The 26,992-nt window shown below is 46.8% G+C and overlaps 2 protein-coding genes across 2 annotated transcripts; both read left to right on the top strand.

Annotated features, from left to right (window-relative positions):
• The first annotated feature begins 462 nt into the window (after positions 1-462).
• LOC105191792 (uncharacterized) lies at positions 463-13,070 on the top strand. Its single transcript, XM_025297038.1, has 5 exons — positions 463-834; positions 2,626-2,794; positions 3,614-3,766; positions 11,321-11,884; positions 12,222-13,070. The coding sequence occupies exons 1-5, from the start codon at positions 669-671 to the stop codon at positions 12,376-12,378; spliced, it is 1,209 nt and encodes a 402-aa protein (XP_025152823.1). The 5' UTR covers positions 463-668; the 3' UTR covers positions 12,379-13,070.
• Positions 13,071-19,341: 6,271 nt separating this feature from the next.
• LOC112588175 (uncharacterized) lies at positions 19,342-26,386 on the top strand (the record flags this gene model as incomplete). Its single annotated transcript, XM_025297037.1, has 3 exons — positions 19,342-19,538; positions 22,281-22,400; positions 26,077-26,386. Coding segments are annotated over 3 exons (486 nt in total), but the record flags the coding sequence as incomplete, so codon positions are not given.
• Positions 26,387-26,992: the final 606 nt, after the last annotated feature.

Below are 26,992 nucleotides of genomic sequence, written 5' to 3'. Positions count from 1 at the left end.
TGACGCGTAAATAGACCGTTGCTTCGTATAAGAGAAATACGAAAGAAAAATCGGACGAAGGAATATGGAAAACCGGGACAGCGTTGAAGCCTAAAAAGAAGTTCTTCGAAATTTATGAAAAAAAAAAAAGAATAACGTAACGGGTGTTGTAGCGATTCGTTATTATCTGGAGCAACGCTAACGCGAACGAGCTGCCGTTTTATCGGGTGGATAACGAATAATGACGATGCGAGTTGCTTTTCAAAGACAACTTTCCCAATTATGTCGATACGGGAGTTACCGGTTAGACAATGAGAGTTGGTTGATAATGAGAAACGTAGCGCCCCGGTAATAAACGGAGGGAGAGACGAGGTGAAAATTGCGCGCGTCGAGCAAGAATTGTGTCGCTCGGTGTCGCTCCGCGCGCATATATGATCGCTCGTGAAACGTTCGTCACGGCGCGCGCTCCGATCGCGCGCCGGTCCGTTCGAATTATCGGGGATCGGGGATCGGGGCATTTATTTTCCAATCTAATTTCGCGCGTTCGAAACGTCGATCGCTGGCAACGTCGTCGGTGAGTGGGTGACTCGATCTCTCCGGCCAGGGCAAACGCGATCGAGCGCGCGCGCGCGATGACACCTTCCTATATTTGAAAACCGTTCCAGTTAATCTTCGGCCTCGGTATACCCATGGAAGTTGACGTCAGCATGATTATCGGCTATGTGTTCAAATTTAATTACGCCCTGCCGCATAACGCCTCGTACTTGACGGATCCATACGTCCGCTATGACAGATCGATCAACGGCCCTGTACAGCCTGATGGAAATGACGCTTCATCACCGCCGGGCGCGAAAGGTATCGCACGTTCTTCTTTTCTTTCATTCAGCTGACAAATAACTCACGTTCTCAACACCCTCGTCGATGATTCGAATCAGCGAGCACGCGTCCCGATGTTTTTATTCGGATGAATTTACACACACACACACACACACTCTCTCTCTCTCTCTCTCTCTCTCTCGTCCGCGCTGGAGTTCCTATGACAAATCTGCGATAAACTCTTCACTCAGGTGCGATAGCGGTATTAATTTCTTGAGATTTCAATTGGATGTACACTTCATTGTTCTTCCACGTCAGACTGTCGGCTGTCCAATTACGAAGCAGAAAGTTGCTTCCGTTGTTGATTATTTTCGTTGCTTACGATAAATATCTGTCGTGATTTTGCACAATATATATATCTCAGATATATTAATTTCTTATATTATTATTATTACCAATCAATATATTACAATAACTGAACATATTTGCATGGAAAAATTCGAATTTGCCGTTGTCCGAGAGAGCAGACGCAAGGCCGGTTGTTGGGACACAGAGGCAGATTTCTAATCAATTAAATAATTCTTTTCCGTTATCCCGATCGAATCCTAATTCAGCCGAGTGTTCGGAAAATGTCTTCGGTCGCGGTAACGAACCTCTATCATTTCTCGTTAACGAATTTTCGTCTTACCTTTCCCCTTGGCGTGTGCCCTTCCTCACGCTTAAACTTCACATTCAGAACTCGCGCCAACTCGCCGTGTGAGAAACAGGTCAACCGATCGGAAATCATCAGCCCCGCGCGATGTCGCAACTCTCATTATTGGAACTCCAGTCTGCTTACATCACGCCTGCCCGCGCCGTTCCCCGCGAGCTTCCGCGGGAGATGAGCTTTCCGCGCGCTTACGCGCTCACACGCTCCTCTCAGGTAGAAAATTGTCAATACCCTCGAACGAGAGGAGGACGGTTAGGTGTCGGGGAAGAAACGCGAGATTATATAAGAAGTAGCGTTGCAAGATGCATCGAGAGGAAGCTCGAGTGAATCTTTGCCCCTCGATATCTGACGAGTACACTCGGCACTCGAGGACCGAGGAAGGAGGCTCGATGCTCGGGATAAGGCTAGGATCCTTTCCCTTTGGACATTAATAAGGCTACTTCAATTGGTTGCGTAGCCCCGTGCCTACTCACCCTCCCTCTCCCTCGCACCCTCTGCTTTTCCGCCCCGCTTACCATGGATGTTAATCCCGCTTCTGCATCCGAAGCCCTCTCTCTCTCTCTCTCTCTCTCTCTCTCTCTCTCTCCCATTCGCTTTGATCTCTTATTAATCCCGGCCGAAATTTCGCTCATTTCTTCCCTTTTCTCTTTCTTCCTTTCTTCCTACTTACGCTACATCACACGTAATATCGGATACGTAATAAATTATGACACGTCTCACCCTCTTTCGGACATTCGGCTATCATGACATTAATCGTTCGTGGAAGCGGGAAGAAATGATAAAAGTTTCACGTTCTCTCTCTCTCTCTCTCTCTCTTTCTCGTTCAAGCTTATCTTGGATAGATAACGCGTGACGTACACTGAAAACAAGTCGGGTAAGAAGAGGCAAGGTCTAGGCAAATTTTACTGCACGGACTGTAATCTCGAGGCAAATGGAACAAAGATCGTAACGTAGGAATTTGAATGACAAGATTCAGTCGACGATAAGAGGCGAAGAGCAGTTGAAGGAACAATATATGTATTTGTGCAGGACGAATAAAAATGTTCGTTCGGCACGAGAACGTCTCTGTCCAGCGCGCGCTTTGATCGTTTGATCCGCGCCTAATCATCGCTCTTTCGCAGACGAGGCGGCCTTGATATCCAGATGGGAGTATTACGAGATCCTTGAATCGATTTTCGAGCCGATGCGTTCGGGCAAAGCCTGCCTTTTAAAAAGCATTTGCGAGGCCGCGGCGGTGCCTTTCGGGCGAAGCCGCAGTCTGACTGCGCAGCTCGTCCACGCTTTCCTCACGTAAGTGTTAATCCGCCGAGTAGTCTCTTAGAATAATCTTTGCTAAGTCTCGTGTAGCGCCCGCGATTAAGGAATTACGTTACGTTACGTTACGTTACGTTTGCCGTGCCATTGTTACGGCTTAGGGAAACGTGAACGGTTTACGTTACACGTGCGCGCGCGGCCGTGTTACGCGGCGGCGTACCTGCGACCAGCGCACCTGCGATCAGCTTGCGAAACATTTGTTCCGAGGGAGAAAAAGGAGAAGGTAGAGCACACATCGTGTTAACGACGCTGCGATATTTTGTGCAAAATACTTTCGTGTCACGGCAATCGCTCGCGTCGAGAAGAGAAAAGAGAAACGAACGAACCAAGTCTCCGTGAGGCTTTGTTGATATTCGATTCAATGCAAAATAAGTGAAGGATCGGTGGGAATCAGTGCAGGATTATCGAGAGCAGCGCAATGAATTATAAACATAAATAGCACAGAAGCAAAAAACAAAAGCGGAATGCCCGGACGTTTCGGACTTATTCTCGAATCGTTCTCAACGGCATCGATATGAGAAGCGAAATCTTATAAGATTAAGGTCGCAGGGAAACATTACAGGACTGTGATAAATTATTAAACTCACAAGGGAAGCGCAACAAGTACGCGAGTAATGGTTAAAATTTACAAGTCAGTGCGAGAAAAGCAAGGACTTAGTTGGAGAGCTTGCTTGATCGTTAATTGATCGACATTTGTCTCGTCTCTCTCCGCGCGATGTCCGCACAATTCCGCACTTTACGTCCAGAGATTACGTCCACTGACTCGATCGGGGAAATAATCTGCTTACATTTTAGGCCCTCGACCACATCCGAGCCGTTCAGACACGCCTTCGATCAAGAGTATCGAGCCGCTGAAGTTGCAGGGCGACGGGATCGCGGGAGTTGCGAGCGCTTATTCACGGAATGCCCGGAGAGTCTTTTGGAATACTTCACCGAAATAACCGAGTGATCGTATCGGCCCGCCGGCGACGTTATTATTCTCTTTCGGCGACGCGCTCTGGAATTAATTTCTCCTTTTCTTTCTTCCTTTTTTCTTTTTTTTTTTTTTTCCCATTATCAGAGACCCCTATTGTCCCCCGTAATAATAAGCGTCGCGGCATTAAAGATCCGAACGTTCGCTCGGGAAGTTGCTTAATATCCCGTCGGGGAAAACAAAAGGTTAATTAGCAAATTATCACAGGTGGGCTCGCCCCGGCTGAAAGTTCGTTAATTTTCGCGTAACCTCTTCCTCCACGGCGTTTTCTATCTCACGGCGGAAGTCTCAGAAGAGCAATAACGACGTCGTCCGCGGCAGCGCGCGATAGAGATTTATAGAAAAATTGACGCTGCGACGGAACACACGAATGGAACGTGTAGGAGCCGAAGCCGATGTACGCGCTGCGGATATTAATTAGCACGTCTCGTTGCTGTGCTTGAAGATTTATGATAATTGACGCGACACCTGTTCACGAATGTTCACTCTTTATCGTGATTGTCGAAGTGGGTCGAAGAGTAGTGCTGGATTGCAGAGAACGCCTCATTACCGCCAGGAGCTACTGCTGTTTTTTTTTTCTTTTTCAACGGTGGTGAAAACGACGTGTTTTCTCCATTAGCAAAGCTAATGTAATTACATTTTTGGAGCGAAGGGGACGGGTGTAGTGTAGTCGTTGCCTTTACCGTTACTTTTCACGTGCGGAATACGCGTGCACGGGATGGATGGCGACGAGCGTCGTAAAGAAGTTTCTTCGAAATGTAACGAGGAAAGTAATGTCTCATGTTGCTTCGTGAGTTAACGATAATGGCAACGAGTTATTATTAGAAATAAGAAACGATAACGGCTACGAGTTATTTTTTGACATGAACATTTCAAAACATTGACATTTCAAAATGAGCAACTCATGTAACGGTAATGAGGTACTTTTTTCAAAGTGAATAACGGTAACGTTAATTGTAGAGCTATCATTTCAAATGAGTAACGATAACGAGTAATTGTTGGGCTCGTTTAATAACTGGTCACTTCTCAAAAGTGACTCACCCTAGCTTGATTTGGATCAAGGTTAATGCGCGACACCGCGGGAAAGAAATTACGTTAGGAAGATGCGGGTACAACCGCAGTATTCTTTTTAATAACAGCCGTACGGTAATTATAAATGCCCAGTCCTCGTTTCGGCTTCTACAAAGGAGAAGGATCAATAAGGACATTTTTCTCAAGACAAAAGTTTTAAAAGTTTCGTTGCTCAAATCTTTGCCTCTTCTTGTTCATTTTATTTCTTTCTTTCTCGTTTTTCTTATTTTCTGTTTTATTTTTTTGATGTACCAAACATTACGATCATATTTTCGACATCTTTTTAATGACCGTACAATGCAAAAAAAATTGTTCTTTGACAATCCAGTAGCAGGGGAGGCGGAAAAACGCCTTTATTGATCTTTCTCCTTTCGAGCGGGCCATTTTCTTATCGCACGCAGCTGTTATCGAGAACGCGAGTATTGGCAATAACGTCCAATATAACTGCGTCACGTCCTGTCGCCGACATCCTTTGCGTTTCTTCATTCGGCATGCATCCTCCGTCGTGCCCGCTCGCGCATCCGTTTGCTCCTTTCTTGGCACCTTAACATTTGTAATATCAGCTTTGACAATTCGCGCGATCGTCCTAGCTCGTAATTCACTTTTCACGAGAAGGAGCTCCGTGTATCTCGGATCCATTTCCGCGGAAATGTCCTGAAAGTAACAAGAGTAAGACCGAAGCGCAAGCACATTTTTTGCCTTTAATAGAAACCTGAGCGTAAAACAATCGATATTTTCTTGTGGAGAAGACCCTTTTCCATCACTTCGTATAAATTTCACACCTTAGTAAATTATTTATACGAAGAATACATAGACATTGGTTTGCGTAATTAAATTTTAACTTTAATTAGTTAATTTAGTTTTAATTTAACGTTTAAGTCAGTCTCGTTTTAAGTAATTCTAAACTTAACCAAGTTAATTCCAAATATTCTTAACTTTGAACGTAACTTAATTAAACAAATATACTAACTCGTCCAATCCTGCATGTTACAAAGGATAAGAGAGAAGTTCTGAGTTATTTATATTTTAAACTACGTGGGGCTCGCATATCGTTTATAATACCTCGAAGCATCGTGGTTTTATCCTTTATTATGTTGTGAGTTGCTGTCATTCCAAACATGCTACTCTCGCGTTGCTCTTCTTTGTTGACACGGGTTAGTTTCTGTGAAAATATTCCACAAATCTTTCGCCTTACTATATTAAAATAACAAATCCTAAACAGAGGGACCTTGTGCAAAGCGAGAAGGTCCTTGTGCAAAGTTTGTGAGCTTAGAGAGATGCGTGCAGCGAAATTTATAGAGGAATATTTTAACGATAAGTCGCTTAATCTGAAGCTTTGCGTAAGTGCCTGTCTATCGCCTACGCGGCAACCACCGAGAATCTAGTCTGATGAGGAAGAGGGTCTTTAGTATGCAGGAGGATATGCGGATTCCTGCCGCTCGGAGGATTGTTTTGCCTTATCGGGGAGAGTGTATGGGCACGGGGAGGAATTGCCTTATTGTTAGTTCTACTTTGCGCATACGCGCCGCCGCAGAATATATTGTTCTTGGAGATGGATCCGCCATGGAAATTGAATTACAACTTCGGAACGACGTAATAAAACTCCTCGCCTTTGTCACGCGCGTATCCTCCGTCGCGCTCGCCGAGCTTCTTGTCATGGAGGTTTCTCGCGCGACAGCACGAAGAGGAAGAAAAAGGAGGAGCGAAACGATCCTCTAGGCTACTTTCTCTAGGCGCTTTCGGCGAGAGCTTCTGCACACTCGCTCTCTAGCTCTATTGATCCGCAGAGAAACAGAGCGTGATCAGCGCGGTGGAAATATGGGCTATGTTTACCGCGCTCGATCGAGAGCCAGAAGCAACCGTTAATCATTCATCTTGAGCGCATCTAAAGCGCTGATAGGCAATGAACATGCAGGCTGGTTGAAAAATCCAGAAATGATTAAATTATTGGCGATGTCTCTGTGTCCTTGAAGCAACCTTGGAATGACCTGTCAAGGTGACCTAAGAAATTTAAATGGGTAGCTGCATTTTTATGGACAGGATAACTGACGTCGAGACTTTCCGCAACGCTATAATGTTAGATTCGGATTTTTAGGTCAGGAGTTGGAAGGGTTTAGCCATCACGCTGAGGTTTCTTGATCGGATTTTGCCGTCATTATGTTCTATATGTAATATATATTGAAGGAAAACAAACACGAAGAGGAAAAGGAAGAAAATGGTATATCGTTTTTTCGCCTCTTCCTCCTTGTTTTCGTTTTCGTTTCGACTCGTTTTCCTTTTTCTCCAATTTTTTCCTTTAAGTGGCACGTACAATCGGGCCGCTGCGGATAATGAATTCTCCGATACCGCCATTGTTGGCCGGCGTGATAAACTGACCCTGCATGCGTCTTCTTTTGTTTCAGAAATGCTCCGTGTGCTGTTACGTAACCATTTATTTTTTAGTCCGACATCGATTTCGCGCATTGTATCCCGTGATCCGACTTTTCCCGCTGCAGGGAGAAACGATTGTGTGACCGCGGCAGAAGTGTCACCCGTTGCGTCGTCGAATAAGCAAGCATTCGATCGTTTCGATTGTTCGATCGCATCAATTTATTATACCGCCTATTAATTATTTTCCCAGCAATCGTCAGAGAAGTAAAAGTTCATCGTCTGAGATCCTTGCTTCTGTATTGCAATCTTTCAAGGGAACGGCCGATGTGAATGACGTATTCCAAAAGTATGAATTTCATTCCACAGATTTGTTTAAATACACGAGAGAAATATTGTAATGGAAATTATAAAAAAAATTTGTAATTTTCTTGAGCCTTATGAAAAGAGGCTGTAACCACAACAAATTTGTTTAAAAATATCATGCGTGTTTGATGTCTCACCGCACAATATTATTATTATTTGAAATTTGTTAATTATCCAAACATGAACATAAACGTAAATTTTGCGATGAAGGAGCCAGTTGGTATCCTGTCGATAAAATTTGGAAATATGGCGTCCTCTTAATTAGAGACCGTAGAAGCTTTGCGTAAACCCCCTTCTTTGAGATGTATCTTCATCCTCAGCTAAATAGTCGCGAGCAAACCGACTGCTGATTAACCACGCGACGAGCGCAAACACGTGTTTCGCTTTGCATTTGGTCGTCCGAAGTGGTCGCGGTAGCCGAGGAGAGGATTCCGTGTACGTAACGAGGGTGAGTTTTATGGGGTCGTTCGGCCGCTGTAATTCAATTTAACGCCGACATTGCGGACTCGCGCCGGTTTACGAAGATTCGAGAATGCTTCAAGATTATACGAGCCCGCGTCGACACTGATTCTTTCGCGGGACACAATCTTACCCCTCCGTCTTGCGGAACTTGAGAGAGCATTGAGCGAAAAACCACGCTTATTCCCTCAACCCTTCAACGCAAATTTGCATCAGAAACAGAAATAGAAACATCTGTTCGTTTCATCCGACGATATACATCAGGGGATTTTTATAATCGCGATTTTTTCGTGAAGAGAGATGAATCGAAAGTCACGAAGAATCACGTGCGTGTGTTTTCGATACATTTTGTCATATTTGACTATATAAAATTACGTACAATTATGTATCTTTTATTTTGCTGAAATATTTTGCTAGAAACTATCAACTGAAACATACGCTCTTCCTTTCCTCCGAGATGATACTAGTGTTAAATTAAATAAATGTTTACATGAAAAGTTATTTTTAATTAAATCGCACGTGAGGAGGTTACAAGCCCGAGAGAGAAAGAACGAGACTTATTGACCGAGACATGTGTCGTGCTTATGCATTTTCATGCGATCCGTGTGCGTGTTACATAACGGACGTTATCGCAGGATTTCAAATATTTGTCCAAACTGTGAGCATGCTCGCGCGCGCTCTCGCTGTCGTCGATGCGACGAAACGCACTGTGAAACGCGGTCATTATGTATGCGTTGTCGGCGGTGGGAATCGCTCGTCGCCGTTATATAAACGGCGTCACGGGTCTTCGAACCCGTCGTGCAATTCGGCTGCGACTTCGGGAATGGCGCAAACATTTGCGCTGGGGTGTTTAACGGTTCCCCGCGACACACGAAACGCGACGCCTCAAACCAATCCAGTTTGCTACTTCACGTAGTTCGGCGTCGTTTAATCGGCCGGGGAACCCTTGTCGTCGTCGTCGTCGTCGTCGTCGTCGTCGTCGTCGTCGCGTCGCGTCGCGTCGCGCGTCACGGCTCTCCACTCTGCGGAAGATGATCAGATCGATTGTTCTTGCTTTGTTCCTGCTTCGTTTATCGATCAACGTCGGGGGATGCCCGCGGGCGGGCGACACTCGCGCGAACTTGAATTGCACGGACGACATGACCTCACGACACAAGCTGAAAAGAAGCCTCACTTTCCCCGACACGTCGATGCTTCTGGTATGTAGCCGGTTGAGAACCGGCGAATTCTATTCTACATTGTAACATATTCTACATTATAACACAAAGAGCTCCGCGATTCGCAAAAAAGATTTCACACAAAATCAAACGGGGGGATGTTAATCTTGATGAATATTCGTCAAAACTGACAAAATTGCAAAGGTGCTTAAGCGCTGCCATATTGGATCCGCCATTACGAATTTCTCCTTGATTCCAGATTCATAGCCAGCGACTCAATGTAAAGAAAAAAAAAAAACCTAACCTGGGTGTATCAAATTCAATGCAAATTCGTCGAAAATTGGCAGAGCTATTCATGGTGCCTCATGTACTAGCTAATTGGTCACAATTGCTTCGTCTCGCCCTTTACGTTTACGTTTAAGAACTGCTTATGAAAATTTTATTTTTATTCGTTTCGCAATTTACGGGCGGGGGGGGGTTATAGCAGGGTTTCGCCGTGACATTCTCACCTGTACATAATTCCGAGCGCACGATCGTGTCTTCCTACGTCGTCCGTCCAATTTTCCGCGACAGTTCCGCGTTTTCGTGCGCGCCTCACGGCGCGGGGGGGGGGGGGGCGCATCGCCGTAGTTCCCGACATTTCGTCCTTTGACTGAGGAGCGTGAAGAAAATCGAGCGAGCGGAAGGTTCGTCGCTCGCTGCGACCGGCCGCAATTCTCGAGACAACGAGAGCCGCGTGTTTTGTGTTTTTCGGCAACGCGCTTAATTACATCGCTGCCGCGAGCCGGCGTGCTCGGCGTGAAATTATTAGATTCTCGTCTCGACACGGCCGGACACGAGCATGCGGTGCAACAACGCGTTCTTTCGGGGCTCATTTTATTTGCGCACAACAGCCGAGACGCTGAGAGCGCCGCGGACACGACATGTGCCGGCGCGCGTATGAATTTCGATAAAACCGCGAATTTCCAACGGAGAATCGTTCCCGAGCTGAGGGAGCGGCGCGGTGTCTGCCGGTGTCTGGTGAGGACAGTTTAACGAGATTCGCCGTGGGTTTTGTGAAACGAGATGAAAAACGTTTTTACGTCGCGACGCGAAGCCTCGCCGACCGACGAAATCGATACATTCCATGGACCGCTGACAGATCACACGCTGTTTTCTGTGACAAACGACAGAGAGAGAGAGAGAGAGAGAGAGAGGGAGAGAGAGGGGGGGGAGATAAAGTGTACGTCTAATCTGGGACTTAAGTCGAAAAATGGAGTTTCGATAGCGTCACGTTTCGGAAGTTTCCGCACGCGCGCGCGCGGCGAGTAAATATATATTTTTATTAGAGAGACGCACGTAGATTTTCGTGAGTACACACACACACACACACACACACACACACACACACACACACACACACATACACACACACACATACACATACAATATATATACATATATATATAATTCGTTATGGTCGAATTTCAAGTTTTATATAATTGTATACATACGACAGATGCCTGTCATTTTTTCACAATCATTTTTTCTCTGAGAGAGAGAGAGAGAGAGGCAGAGGTATTACTCTCGCGATCAATTATTCGCGCATAATGTCAGCCGTTGGCGCGCTCGTATTGTTTGCAGGCAGGTACGTCGGCCGGTCAGCCGGCATTGAGAAAGAAATATACCGGGCGTGTGTCGGCTCCTTTTTTCGCCAGCATGTATTTTCGCTCCAGCGCAGCCCTACCCTCCTCTCTCCCGTGTCCCTATCTGCCCATCTATCTCACGGGAGATCGAGTGAGAGAGAAAGGGAGAGAGGAAGGGGGAGAGAGAGAGAGAGAGAGAGAGAGAGAGAGAGAGCGCACCGCCACCGCTCCACCGCCATCCAGATTCTCCGGCAACGATTCTACGCGGAAATTTGCGGTTTTATCGGAAATTCGTACGAGAGAGGCGGGTCGCGTGCGCTCCGCATGAGCCCGGCGCGGAAATTGGATCAACTTCGTCGTGCGATCATCCGGAATCCACCGGCGCCCGGTCCATCGCAGGGGTGTGTATCCGTCGCGGAAAGGCAGGCGCCGACTCGCGCGCGTCGCTCGTTCGAATTCGATCACGCCCGGGTCGTCTCGAAAGTATTATTAATTCGACACTGGAAATTCGACCTTCCCCTCCAACCCTCCGGGCGAGTCGGCAGGGCGGACCAGGAGGAGAAGCAAAAAAAGTAAAAATGCGCGGAGAGTCCGCGGATCACACAGCGCAGGTGTCCCTCTCTCTCTCTCTCTCTCTCTCTCTCTCGTTTTTCGGGAGCTACCTCGAAAACGTTTCTCTCTTAAGCGCGCGCGCGCGCTCGCGCGTTATTGCATTTGCCGGCGCTCAGCTACGCTATCTCGCGCTTTTACAGCTGATTTTCGGTCTGGGCACTCCGCTGCAGCTGGATCGCGAGAGCGTGATCGTGGGCGTGTTTACAAAAATGCAGTACACCCTGCCGAGCAACGCTACAGATTTCACGGAGCCGGGGGTGTATTACACGCGGGCGGGCGGCAGCAGATGGAGTCTTTACAAAATGTTCGAGAAAGTAATGGCCATGTACGGCTTCGGCGGCAAGGAGTGCTTGCTGAGGGCCATCTGCGAGGTCGCCCATGTGCCATTCGACGTCCGCCACGGTTTGCTGGGCCAGTTGGTGCAGACTTTCCTCAGGTAAACGAAGACAACGCGCGGATATTGTATTTGAGCTTTTTACTTTTGTGTTTGACTTTTTGTTTGTTTGCTGGAGAGAGAGAGAGAGAGGAAGCAGAGTTTCTAGTCTAGGGCGCGCGTCACGTAGCGCCAATTAGAACGAGCGAGAGTATAACGTTACCGTAGACGCGCGCGTGGAGGCATTTACTTCTTTCGATTCGCCGATCGCACCCTCGGCAAATTTCTCGATAATACCCCCGCGCGACCGCTCCGATATTTCCGCCGCCTACGGACATGCATATCGCTGTAATTTTTCGCGCGAGGCGCACGTATATCGAGAGACTCCGTGGGATTCCAGGCCTTCCAGTACGCAGGAGGAGCACGACGAGTACGGCGATCGGGACTATCAGGCGGCCGAGCGGCTGGGTGAGCAGGCAGAGGGCGAGCACTGCCACGCCCTTTATCCGGAATGCCGCGGAAGTGTGCTGGACGTGTTCTCCACGTTGATGGCGTGAGGACATCGGCCGGGTGTGGATCGACCAACCCAATGAGTCCCGATAAATACGTCAAGCACGAGGAATTCGGCGTCGAGCACGAAGAATTCGCGAGCGATACGTCGCGTCGGTCTCCGGCGATTCCTTCAGCGGGGGAGGGACTGTCGCAGCTGTTGAACTTTGAGACACCGTCTCGGCCTCCTCGCGGGAGAACGATCCAGGAATAATCCACCCGCGCCCTGACGTTTCGTGTCGTCGTTCCGGGCGAAATCGTCCCTTGCGACGCTCCCTTCTCCGTCGTTCGTTCGTTCGTTCGTTCATTCATTCATTCATTTCGTTTCCTATTGGCATTCCTTTCCCTCCCGATTCCGAGTTTCATCTTCCTAAAAGTGCGCCGAAGAAACACGGAGTTTCGCCGGTCGGAATGCCGGCATTCGATATTAAAGAATCTTCGGCATTCGCCGGGCCGGCCGGCTCAAGTTTATCGCGGTTTTTCCGTTACTTCGGGATTCCCGAATAATCAGCCGAAGGAGGAGCTCGCCGAAAGTTCGCCGCTTTCGCGAGAGGCGACTATCGCTGTTTTTTTTTCTTCTTCTTGTTTCCTTTTTCATGCCATCCCCATTCGGAGCTGCATGCTAAGATAACGCTCCCTTTTTCCGACGTTCCTTTTTCCGACTGAGGAAACCGGGCTTTTTCTCTTCTCCCCCCCCTCCCTCCCCTCACCTCTCTCTCTCTCTCTCTCTCTCTCTCTCTCTCTTTTTCTTCCCAGCATCAAGTAATTCCAGGGCCATTGCCACGAACTATTATTTAATTAATCTATTTTTGTCTGGGAAATGTCTAGGAAATATTGTCGAATTTTGCAACAGCAGATATTTTTACAAAGTTAATTAAAATTATTACAAATTACTCACAAAGTTAATTAAAATTATTCTACAATATTAATCATTGAATTTAATTGATGTAGTATATCGCAGTATATTTAATTTATCTAGTATATTGTCGACTTCGTAACGCGCGGCGGCCGTAACTAATGTACTGTTCCTTTGTGAAGTCCGCAAAATGAGGGCGCTTTGGACCCCGCGAAACCGTCGGTCTTAAACTCTTCGCATTTATACCGCCATTGACGGCCGCGCGCGAGGCGCGCGCAAGTCTGCTTAATTTTGACGCTCGATGGGCACAAAAGCACATACATTACATTGCGGGTCTGAGACGCGCTGATTTCGGCTTGTAAACAGCAGAATGTCTGGCAGACGTGACTCCGACGCAAAGGGTTAATTTAATTTGTGCGCCTGTTCGCGCTCACGTGCGCGCATCGCGTACGCACACACGTTGCAGGTAATGATGCGCATTGTAACCGCATCCGCATCCATGCGCGGTGCCCGCGGTCGCTGGTTAATTATTAGATAATGGGCGTGTTACATAGTTAATTACAGGCCGAGATATGTGATAGGTTATACATATAATATTATACGTTATATCGTGCAGATAATTAGCTAAGATATAGCCGGCTTTGCCGTCCGCGCCGGCGACGCGCAGGCGCTTGAGACCGCTTGAGACCGCGATCGCGTCCGAGGGGCGTCTTTTTGTTCCACCCGAACACACTGTGTACCTGAAGAAGACGAGGATGGTACACCGGGTGTCCAGGAGAAAAGGTTCAGGGCAGATAGGAGCTACAAAATCAGTCAGGTAAAACGTCCAGACAAACATTTGGAAAATTAATGTTGCCGAAGTTGCGAGAGAATTATTTATTTTGATCGAGTGACAAAAGTGACCCCACTCGCTTCTGCTCGAAGATTTTCCGCGTGTCCTCCTGCGATTTCTACACACGGAGCACTTTTTATTTAGCTTCCCGTCCATTTTTTCTCAGCGACACCGAGACAACACCGCGACACTTCCTTCCTTCCTCCGCCGCGCCGGCCGTTACGCTCGATCCGGCTTTCTGCATCGAATTTTTCGGCCCTCTTGTGGGACTTTCCGGACTGTTCTCGCGCTTCTCATTCGGCAGGATACGCTAGCCCCTGGAAACGCTCGCGGTGAATAAAAACGATTTACTGCCGCGATATCCGCCCTTCGGCGCCCATATTTTCTCCCCCGGCAGGAACTGTACAACGCGCGTATAACATGAAATTGTCGAAGCAATGTAATTCTTGCCGCTCGGTGACCACGCGAGACGAGACGCGAACGATCCTATCGACTCGTCCGCGTTCTGCTCGGCTTTTGGCCTCGTTGGAGATTAGAACGCGGGCCGTATAAATTAATTGCCGCGCATCCAATTCCGTTTCGTTCCGTCCTAATTGTATGTATCCTCCTCGTCATCGGCGTTTCGCCCACGAGATTCTCTCTTCGGAGTCGCTGGGAAGCCGTCGAGAGCGAGAGAGAGAGAGAGAGAGAGAGGGGGGAGAAGAAACGTCGGGAAAACCTCGGGTTTTCCTTGTTCCAGCTATCTTCTGGACCATTCGAGGGCGACCTCGCGACCTTTTGCGGAGAATCAATTTCAGCAGCAAGGGAGGAGGAGAGAACGGACGGGAAAGGCGGACAGAGTCTTACCTCGACATACACACACACACACACACACATACATGTGCGAGCGCGTAGCCGCGCGGACATAAAGTTACGTGGCGTATCTCGTTCATATCGGTCATGAAAAGTGGCTTTTCCGTTTCATTTTTCTCCTGCCGTCGAGTTGTCCGAATTACTCGCTCTGCACGGTGTTGGCGAATTCTCGTCTGCGGGATGTCCGAAATTGAAATTTCACTATCGAGACCGCGAGATCTCCTCGGGGATCCCGTTTGCCTTGGTGCGAGGGGCGCCGCGTTTTCCACATGCTGATGTAAGGAAGCGGAAATTCGGAGGACTTTGTGTCGCATTTGTCCGACATTGTTTTCCGACGTGCAGCAAAGAAACTCTTTAGAACCCGAAAATCAATTACGGAGAGAGAGAGAGAGAGAGAGAGAGAGAGAGGAGGGGGGGGAGGGAGGAAGGGGTGAATTTCCGCTGACAGAAATCTCTGTTTCTGTTGTCGGCGGCGGCGGTAGTGAAGGAAGCAAACGAGTCGAGGGGGATATTGCTTATCCCTTTACTCGGTTAATTTTCCCTTGCCATTTCGCCCAGCGCGCGCTGAGAGAGCGCTGGAATGTATATATCGCTCGCGCGCTCTCGCGTGTTTTTCGCGTTTACAAAGGGTTATATATTGTTGCCGAAACGAAGTTGTCGCATGTCGTCCGCCCGACACATTTTGAGGGGCTTTGCAGATTGCACATGGTGCACGCCGCATATAAAGGCGCAAACTAAATAACGTGGCGGCGGCATACGTGGTACATACGTAGATACATACACACATACCTGGGATCGCGGAATATCGCTGAGTAAGTGCCGACGAGCGTGCGTGCTCCTGCAAACGCGAGATCGAGTGATCAATAGTGCCGGCCATATTTATTATGTATTATTGTTCCGCGATAACTAATATTAAACATGCGTATGTGTGTGTGTGTCTTCCGTTATCGGACCGTGTGCGTTTAATGGTGTCCGTGTTACGTCAACGCTTGCCGATCGCTTTCACATGATCGCTCGACAAACGATCAACCGCGGATCACTGTGTCAAGTAGAAATTTAAATGGAGCGAGTGAGACCGGGGTATTGGTGGCTGTGACTGGAAACTTGTGTGCGAATTGAAGGTTCAATCTGACGTGTGTGGTTAAAGCGCACGACACACACCTGTGGCATCAAATTTGTAAATGCGATTGAACTGGAAAAGTCAGGTCCAACTCGAAATTTTATGTATCCGGATATATCTCACTTGAGGCAAGTAACAACTATATTAAGCCAAGAGAATTCAGACCTGTATGTACATATATGTGTGTTTGTGCTGAAAAGAAATAAATAAGAGATAAGGAAATATTTATTTCGATGAGTATGGATTATATGTATAGTGTACATATTTTTACGCTGAGAAAAATTATTTTCAAACGCAAAAGTATATTTTCTTACAATTTCTTAAAACAGAAACTGCTCACAAAAGTTGTTTTTTTTTTCGTTTTTTCTATTTAAATAAGAAAATTCAGATCTACGCAAATATATTATAATTATTTGTCGGAAAAATAGTTTTTATTTCTCAGATATTTTTTCTCTCGGTGTGTGAGAGCTGCTGGATCTAAATTTTTCAGTCAAGTTGTACGATACACGTGCGACTTGTTTTTTAACACTTGTAGTCGCGATTAAACTGCAAAAACTCGAATCTAGCTCTAAATTCAAACTTGAATGTCTCGCACTCACAAACATTTCAAGTATAACAACTATCAAATTAATACAGGCCACTATGCCTCGTGAATATGAATGCAACGTCACACACGTCATGTGCGATTCAAATGAAAACCTGCCGCGAGTTTCAAGCAAAGATTCTCGATGCTTGCTTTCCCAAAAGACGAGGCCTACGATTAATCTCAGCGTGAAATTTCTCGATTATCGGGAAACGAGCAAATAGGAAGGGAAAACGATCACGACTGAATCATTAAGAAAGTAAGCGCTATCGGGACGATCGAGCTTCAAATGAAGACGACGTTGAAATTCCCCATCTGATGGCGGCAACAACGGCAACGCTAATCACGTAAATGGTCCGAGCGGTGTGCAACTAACGACAGCGACGATGTAAATACGATAACGGGAACGGAATTGGCGAGGCGACGCGCGCGCGCGCGGCAACGACGACGACGACGACGACGACGACGACGACGACGGCGTAACAGCCAGGCGGACTTTTGCTCTAGATGAGATTTTAATTCAACTTCGGCCGTTAATCACGCCGCTACGGAAACGGAATTAATTAAAGCTGCTTAACGGGTAAGACGGGCAATTATTGGATTTACAACGCTATCGCCCCCCGGCCGGGATTAAACTGATACGCCCGATGAATCGTTCGATGTCGCCGGCTTGATGCATCGTTATGTGTTGCTGCGCTTTCGCTCTCGCTCTGTCGCTCTCGCCTCTAAAAATTCCTTTCTTTTCATGCATCGCGAGCACGCGCGTCCACCGCGCGTTTAACCGGATTTTTCTTTCCTTTCCCTCCCCTCTTACCCTTCCTCTCCCTCCGCCCCGCGGGGCGTATGTTCGCAGCTGTGTGCGGCGAATAAAAGGTCGATTATTTTTCGGACGTCGGACGAAATATCGACTCGTTCCACTTACACTCTGCCGGGACGTGCGCGCCCGCCCGCAGCTGTGTTATAAATTTATTCGCGAGCGTATAAGAAATGCCGAGAGAGAGAGAGAGAGAGAGAGAGAGAGAGAGATAAGCGCAGGAATCTGCAGGGTAAATATCTCGCTGCTCGTGGCGAGGACGACCACCGCGAATGAAATGTACGTCGAGTTTCTCCTCTGTCACCAATGACGCGCGCAAATAGCGGCCGCGCGTCTCCTCGAGCGCGTAAACTCGCCCGGGCCCTCATTATCGTGTCCTCACCTCCTCGTGTCCTCGCCGATACGTATACGCCGTGAGAAATAAGGGGCCGTTCGCCTGCGGTTCGTTGACCAGTGATCCAATAGTCCGTGCGAATTACTTGGGCACAGAATGGGGAACGGCCATCCGCCGCGCGGCGAGCCGCGCGCTTTCGCAACGTTTCTGTCGGACGACCACCGTAACGACACGTGTAACGCCCCATGTCGCGATTGCTTTTTTACCTGTTCTCGTGCCTTGGCCTGTGGACGAATTTTTGCCGGTGCGGAGCGATACTGCTGTATCCTGAAAATACCTTGTATCAGGTATTTTGAACATTTCTCGCCATTTCTCCCTCTCTCTCTCTCTCTCTCTCTCTCTCTCTCCCGTTCTTTTTGTTTTCACGTTTCGGCTGTAGTGTTGCTACTGGTGTTGTGTTTACTGCTACGCGCGAAATCTGTTGTTTAAACTGGACGGTAGTCTCTCTCCCGACGCAATTCGATTCAATTCCGCTTTATTAACGACAGAATAATTCCCCCGTTAGCGTCGAAATACAAAATGAACTATGGAAAAAAAAAAAAGGGAAAAAATTTCGGACGCTTCGCAAATCGTATCGCTTAACGCGAATGCAATATCGTCATGAAGCGCGATCGCGGGAATTCACTGAAATTTCCAGCCAGCGTCGAATTCCTTTTTACACGGCTCGCGGACGTGTTTTCAATTCGGTCCGATTTTGATTACGGCGAAAAAAGGAAAAAAAGATATTCGCGCGCTCGGGCGGGCGGGAAGAAATCGCGTGCCAATCGAACATCGCGCGCCGATAATAGGTCATTAAAATGATATTTAGCCACGCGCACGTACTCGTCGTCGCGGGAATTTTCGCTGCGCGCGACAAAATGCTGGCCTCGTCGCATTAAATATTTATTCGCCGACCGCGGAATAATTGGCGAGTCCTCGTCTCGCCTCGTCCGAGGGCAACTAGTATCAACTAATTTTAGACGCATAGCGAAGGCTAAGATCTCTGTTTCTTCAACGACCACGACCGTATGAATTAATAACGTCAAAAGAAAAAGGTTTGCAACTGCAATGGCAATTGTGGTCGACTGAACATATTTTCAAAATATTCCGGGAGCTTTCTCTTTGCTTCAACACAATCAATAAATCACCGTAAAACAAACAACAAAGTTGTATGACGAAGTAAGTAGATTGAAAGGAGAGTATCGTGCCATTTTGATTTTATGACTAAATAAACAAACATTTTCGCATCGCGTTTTTTCCTTTCTCCACCAAAGTCTCATTTCGATCGCGCCGGTGTGATCAAATCGGTCGCGTTATAATCGTCACGCGTTTCCAATTTTCATTCTCGCAAGTTCCGTTTCGTTCTCACACGGCGCGTCGCGTCTAAAATAACGTTGTCCCCCGGCTGGAAAATCGGAAGGGCATGTTTAGCATTCGATACGTGTCCCGGCTCCTCCCCCTAATCGTGGAAGATCGTTTCGCGCGACCAAGCTCCAACTTGCCGTCCGCGTCTGGCGATATAATCTCCGGCCAAATTCTGCCGACAGTTCACCCTGGGCATCACAGTGCCGGTGGCAATGACAAAGCGGGGCGGTCTCGCCTTCAATGCGGGCTTTCAGCTCAACTTCGTCTTACCGTGGAATCTGACGCAGTTCGAGCCGACGGTGATCCCCGCGAGGCATATTAGGGATCTCGAGTTGTGGGACACTTACGTCGCCATCGAGGATCTGTTGAACGAGTGAGTTCTTAGTGCCTAGTTTCTCCTTTTCTCCCCCGCCCCCTTTCCTCCCTCTCTCTCTCTCTCTCTCTCCCGTTCGCTTTGTACATACATTGTACTTCTCTCTGGCTTGTCAGTTCATATCTCTCCGCTCGTATCATGCTTCTCCCATGATATTGCAATTGCTGCAATTACAATCCATACCCCATTATCGAGTTCGCGTTCCCATCGTCATTGATTGCGTTGTTATTATTGTCTTTTTTCATTTTGCGTTCCTGTAAGAGGGGGATTTATAACGGCATAAAACTGCCGTTATACTTTGTAATTTCATGTTTCCTTCGCGCGCCCGAGAGGATCTATCACATAACGCTCGATAAATAATTTCTTCTCCCCCCTCCCTCGGTGTGTCATTGATCGCGCGCTATTTGGAAATTCAGCATTTATCCGAAAGATACACGCTCGATGATGATTCGCGTTGCAGAGCTCCCGAGGAAAGAATAATTTCACGTTGCAAAGCGGGCGCGAGAGAGAGAAAGAGAGAGAGAGAGAGAGAGACAGGGGAGGGGTGGGGGCAAGAAAAACGCGGGGTGTCCATCGAGATCGGCTGCGAACGAGCGAGAGCCTCGTTATTCTCTCATATCCGCCGCGTCTCTTTTGTCCACTCTCATACACGCGAATTCCGCGAACAAGCGCGCAATTTTACTCACCACCCCCTCGCGCGCCCTCGCGCGCCGGGCTCAACCGCCGCACAATGGGCGGTAGTCGAGAGGCGATTTGAATTTCGAATCGGAAGAACAAACGCCGCGCATTACCGAGCGAAATTGCCCGATGAATCAGTAAACACGGGCGGAGGAGCGAGCGGGTAAATTCGTAATTAACTCAACTCCGGCGCGGCGATGGCCGCTCATCGAAATCATATTTCCGCCGCGCGACGATACGTTCGTACCGCCGCCCTTCTTCGTTTCCCTTTTCCTCGCAGCCTCTCTGACGTCGTCGACGCGTATTCGAGACGGGACTCTGGCGCGCCGAGAATGTTGTTTGCGAAAGTACGAAAGCGACGACGATCGATGCGGAGCGTGCGATGCCGAGAGTCGCGAGCGCAACTGCCGCCCGACGACAAAGGGCGCCTCCCTTCGATTCGTATCATTCGCGTGTGCGTCTTCCCTTCCTCCCCCATCCCCCCCGCCCCTTCGCACCGCACAAGCGAGTATTGCTACTCGCGGGATCAAAGGGTAGCCGGGGTAAAGACGGCGACTAGAACATAAATTAATTGGGACATAAGGCAATTACTCCTCCGGGACGTTAGATAGCACAATGCAGGGGCGTACGTGACGAACGGGGAGCCCGAAAGGCGTTTTCCGCGATCGAAACGCTCGATCGGTGAGACAGGAAGAGAGATACGACGGCAATTACGCGCAATAAGGGGATGCTAAGACGGATGACGATCCACCGAAGGTGGATGTTTAGAAATACCGCACCGGGAAGCGCTGTTTCCTTTTTTTCTCGTGCTAATCACAAACGGGTGCAAGGTTTAAGCGGAGACTTGCCGTAGGAGAGAAGTCAAAAATATTGGTCCTACATTGCTGTGGTGCTTTCTGCGCTAAATTGATAACTATACTGTCTTACATCGCAAGTTTGCAAATTTCCATGCGACCCAAAATCCATTTTTCAACCCTAACCAGCCCTGACACCGGACATAATTCATTTAATCCAACCAAATTTGGTCTAACGAAATTAACCAGTAGATTAGAAAATGTGCGTTTCAAACGAATGACAAGAAATTGCCGCCATTTATCGCAATTTCTTAAATGAAAGATTACCGTAAATACTTGAAAATTTTATTGACATAAAATTGTTTTTTTCTGCAAAGTTTACATCATATAGTGGCCGTGCAGAATTACGAGTGGTTTTGTACAATGAAAAGAAATGTACAAAAACAAATTGGAACATTGCTCGACACTTGACGAAAGCGATAAAAATTTGAAAGTTGATTTGTCGAGCTGTCAGTTAGCGTAAAAATTTGCCTGATACAAAAGTTCTTCAATTTGTACATGTAAAAAATGTGTTTGTTCCACCCGGTATATTCCAAAGAACATTGCATCAACCCTTTTGTAACTCGTTTAAGGAGTTCAAAATTATACGAGAAGTTTGCAGAAGGACCATTACTCTTACGCGTGGTTATGTCAGTTAGGTTCTTCTCTAAAAATATGATAAAACATCGGCACACACATTTATGTGAAATTTATACACAAGAAATATATAAGAAAAAAGTAGCGTGAGCGTGTTAATACTTATTCGACGTAACGTTTTAACGAGCGCCTCTATTTTATCGACATTTTTAAAATCTCGTCGTCGCTCCTTTGGTGGCGAAGTGCGCAAGTCGCTTCTTTATCTATCTCGATCGGAAATCTATTGACACGGTAGATAAATAAATTCACCTTTGCAGCGTGATTCGCGACGACGTTCTGCTGAGAGCGATTTTGTTTCGCGGGAGACCGACGCGCGAGAGGATTTCCACCCTCCCGACTGCTTGCCAAAAATTTCGCTGGCACGGGTCGCTCTAATAAAATTAATCTCTCGACGTCGGATCAAAGTAAAAAAAAAACCCGAAGAATTAAAGAGGGATGAGAAGGAGAAGGGAAGGGAGGAAGAAAGAGGAACGCGCGCTACACCATCGTCGCCGTCGCCTCCGCCGCCGCGAATTGTCGACGGTGAAGCGCAAAACCCGGGACTGTGAAATAAGATTTAATGTTGACTCTTTAGACACGGCTGGCGGGACGGCAGGCAGTGCCTTCTGAGGACCATTTGCGAGCTCGCGGAGACGCCTCTCCGCAGAACTCACCGGGAGGACATTCTCGAGGAAATGATTCACTTAATTTTAACGTAAGTCAATTCCGACGTTTCGGTGCTCGCTCTTTGACCTACCGAGTTGGATCGATGTATTCGCGCACTTTCGGAAACGAGATTTATTAGCGGAAAAGTCGCGAGTAATGAATTTCCTCCTCTCTCCCCTCTCTCTCTCTCTCTCTCTCTCCCTCGCACTCTCCACGTCTGTCTCTCTTTCTTTCTTCTGAGTCAACGCCCCATTGTTACGTTCGCCATGAGTAATAATAAAAAATTGGCGAGAAATTCGTACGGCAATAAAGAGCTCGCGAAATTCGGGTCAGCGAGGCACGAGTGACGCGCGTGATTTTCGATTGCTCGCGCGGACTCGAAGATCTGCGTAAGCGAAAACAAAACCGAAGCACGGACGTTGTCTATTTTCCTACGGGATATTTGTAGTATCGGCATATGAATATTTGAGCACGTAGAAAATATCTGTTACGTACACCGTTAATTAAAGCAAGGGAATTATACAGTTGATTTCAATATAATTTGGACATACCTTTTATCAGATGACACACACACACACGCACACGGAGGATATGAGTTTTTGAAAATAATTTTCCTTTGAAAATGGCTAGATAGCTAGAAATTTTGTTATCATCAAACTTTTGCATAAAAAATGTTCCGAAAAATGAATGGAGCAACTAAATGGATATTTTCACTATAAAGCACTTTTCTGAAAAAAAAAAAAAGAAAAAAAACGAGGAATAGTCACGAATAGTTAAACAGAGGTAAATTTTATTATAAAATTTGTATCATATTTGTTGATATCCTGAATAATTTACAAAGTACGTGAAAAAAAGACGAGAGCTTCTCTTTCGGAGAGTGATCTTAATTCTTTGGTCCTTTTTCAATACGAACTTGATAATTTTATTAAATTATAAATTTAATAAAATTTATAAATTTAAAATTTTATCTATTTACCCCGATTATGGCAGGTTTGATTGAAATCAAAGTTTTTTTCGGATTTACGCTCGTAAGAGTGTCAATTTTCGGTAAGAAAAAAGTTGCTTGGCGTTTCGGCTCGATTCGACTCGATTCGTCGCTACTCGTTTCGCGCTTATTTACTTTGTGTAAATCTTACAATATACTGACGCCGTACAATACACTGACTTAGCAAATCCTCTCAAAAATGCTACTTCAGTTTGTTGTAAACATCATAGTTCCAACTTGAGCCGGTAGGGAACCGAGTATATCCTAGAAAACCCCGCGACGGAATTACTCGAAGTACCGTAACTTATTTCATTTTCGCGTAGAATGATACCCGTACGTCGATGTTTCGATTGATGCAAATCATTGCGGATTGATCGTATCTGAGAAAAGTGTTCGATATCTATAATTATTTTACCGTGTCTTAAAGTTTTTTTTTAAGGGCGGATACTGCTCACAAAATGGAGGAAAAAAGTCTTGATAGACGTGAGTCGAAAAGTTAATATTGTTGAAGTTACTGTTGAATGTTGTTATTATGAAAGTTATTGTTGAACAATTATTTATCTTAATTGAAGCAAATGACTTGCTCGCCTCTGGTGCTTTTGCATTCCCTCATGTAATTTGTCTACGTCATTTATCGGTGAAGAGAGAGTACCGTGCTTTAAAAGAATCCCTAAAAAAAAGTCTTTTCGCTCTTGCTCGGAGTGCAAATAAACATTTCTGTTTTTCCCATTTGCCATTATATACACCCCATTTTCCCATTATATACACGTTGCACCGAGCAATTGTTAGTCACATATTCTCGTGAATATTTGCAGAGAGCTATTACAAAGTTTTATGGCAAGAATGACATCGATTACTCTAATCAAGAGTCGCTCGCTTTAATTAAAAAAATTAATTAAAAGAAAGAACAAATAATTGTCCGTAACTCTGACAATATTAATTTTTCGACTTATCTATATCCTTGAAGTCTCGAACCTTTTTTCTTCTACAATATCCTGTACAATCGCACGGTAAAATAATTATAGTCAAGAGAACCATTCTTGTGTAACGAGTGCTATTCTACTCCTGATAACAATAATCTTATATGCGCATTGCCATTGCCTTTTTTATTAAAACAGTATGAAAACGACAAGACGAAAATGAGCATGAAGAAGATAACGATAAAATGCAAATGAAATACACGCTCGCGCGACACCGGGAAGGACTAGAATTTTTGCGAATCTTCGACCATTTACTTTTTTTCTCTCAGTGCGTCGTAACGATACCGGGTATTGCGGGGCTAGGGGGTGAAGGGAGGCAAGCACACCCTAGGCTCAGAGTCTCGAAAATCATTGAGTGATCGCGGCGAAATGGCGCGATTCGGTAAAATTCATCGCAATCTAACGTCCGACGTTCGGCAACATCCTACGAAGGGTCCAGGGCGAACCGAATCGAAGGGATAGTGAGGTGGAGGGCGTGCGGATGACTATTACACCGTGTAAAATATCGCTCGTAGCCAGCTCGATCCCCGTTAGCCGGAGCTACGAATTTGCTATTCCAAACGCGTCCACGCCCGCGTGTGTTCGAAGGAAATTGCGCCCGGGCTAACAGCGGTGCGCTAATTGCGACAAAGTTAGGCGCGCGTACGTTAAGTTCTAATGAAAGTGTTTCGCCCGGGCTTTTCCGCCAGCGCGCTTCCCCGCGTTCGCTATCCTTTCGCGTTCGGAAGTTGCTCCCGGAATTTCTCTTCCGAAATAATCCCGACGAAATGCCAATGCGTGTAATTGCGTGCCCGCGATCCTTCGAGGTCCTACCGTATGCGCTGCACGTGCGCGCGCGCGCGCGCGTGTGTGGGCGTTATCCGGTATTTATGCTTCGGAAATGAATATGACCAGTCATGTAAATTGTTGAAATTTATCGGAAACGCGCGCACGCGAGCAAGTTCCGGGGCGTAAATAATTGCATTTGATAAATATTGACACAGATCGCATCGAATTTTACAGCGCGGCGGCGACCGTAATTTTAATACGATAATTATGCGCCGTTGTTTTGCCTCTCTCTTTCTCTCTCTCTCTCTCTCTCTCTCTTTCTCTCTCTCTCTCTCTCTCTCTCTCTCTCTCTCTCTCTCTCTCTCTCTCTCTTCCTCTCCCTCTATCCATTTTCACATGAGAGATACGTGGGAGATAATGTTTATTCCCTATTCTTCAATTATTTATTTGTTAATTATTACATCATCAATGCGCACGATTATTTAATCATGCAGTGTACACGATGTCCAATAATTCGCGCTTACCGCATACTTAGCGGTACTTTTTGGTGAAGATTTGGCATTTGTTTCCTGGCAAAAATATCGGGGCACGAATAGAAGCGATCGAAAGAGAGAGAGAGAGAGAGAGAGACTTTTCGCGAGCTGGGCTTCGGGCAACGGCCAACAAAGTTACCGTCTTCGATCAATTTCGCCGCAAACAACGACTATCCTCGACATCTTTTTGCCGAGGAAAAATCATCGAAAATATCTTCAGGAGGATTAACCCGCTGTATAAATAATGAGCTCGATTTACCGGACACTCTGTATACACGCAAGACGGCATACGCCCGCCTGATATCTCTCAAGGCAAATCCAAAATGAAGGTTTCCGAGTTCGCCCGTATTCGAGGTTGCCCCGCGCGAGGGTCATCGGATGGTAATCTTCGATGCGGTCGAGCAACCTGAGGCTCGACGGGAAGAGCTCGAGACGATTTAATTTGAATCTCCTCCACAGACCCACGGAAGAAGGCTCGTCGGTGGCGATTAATTCCAGTCACCCGAGCGCCAAGAAATTGTATCAGGAAGCCGAACGATTGGGTAGGTCTGGTGGCGATTGCATCCTAACGTATCCCGATTGCATCGAGTCGCCGTTGGAATCGTTTACGGAGATTATATTTCCTTAGAGAATCGAGAGCGGAGCTCGATCTTGTTTTCTGTATCGCTTGAAATATAAATTCATTTGTGCACAAATAGACAGACACACACACACACACACACACACACACACTGCGCGTATTTACGCGCGCACTTGTGCGGTGATAAAATATGAGACAATAAATATACAATATTTGATTATACAATATTACGCGCGGAACGCGCGCGAGAGAGAGTTTATTCGATTACGCTTCGATATCGCCGAAAATGCGCGTGTCGATAAACAGAATTATCGTATTTCCAAGACACCGCCTCGTCGGTGAAATTAAATTCGGTTCAGCGTTCAACTTCTCGCGCGCGGAACACTCGAATTTCATCGCGCGACGATAACGAGATCGGCGTTCCGATTAATAATCCCGATCTCCTCTCTTCGCAATTTTTCTACCGTGTTTCTTTTATTTGAACTCGCAAATATATCGCATCCACTCCGCCGCTTTTACCCTTCCTCCTGTCTTCTTCTGCTTTCCTTCCCTCCCTTTCTCTCTCTCTCTCTTTCTCTCTCTCTCTCTCCTTGCTTCTCTCTACCACAGTAACGTAAGGACGCTGAAGTAGCCACGAGAGGGTCTTAACTATAATCCGCTATACCAACATTGATTTCGTTCGTAGCGTCGATCGAGTGACTGTGCTCCGTCGTGAACGCGAAACGAGAAATGGAACAGGTACTAAGTAAATTTCGCTGTCGAGTCTCGCCCCCGTCGCTAAGATACCTTACGGGG

Source organism: Harpegnathos saltator, unplaced genomic scaffold (assembly GCF_003227715.2).
Source record: "Harpegnathos saltator strain DR-91 unplaced genomic scaffold, Hsal_v8.6 scaffold167, whole genome shotgun sequence".
Taxonomy (NCBI): Eukaryota; Metazoa; Arthropoda; class Insecta; order Hymenoptera; family Formicidae; genus Harpegnathos; species Harpegnathos saltator.
The sequence above is the reverse complement of the archived record's forward strand: the minus strand, read 5'-3'. Positions and strand labels throughout refer to the sequence as shown.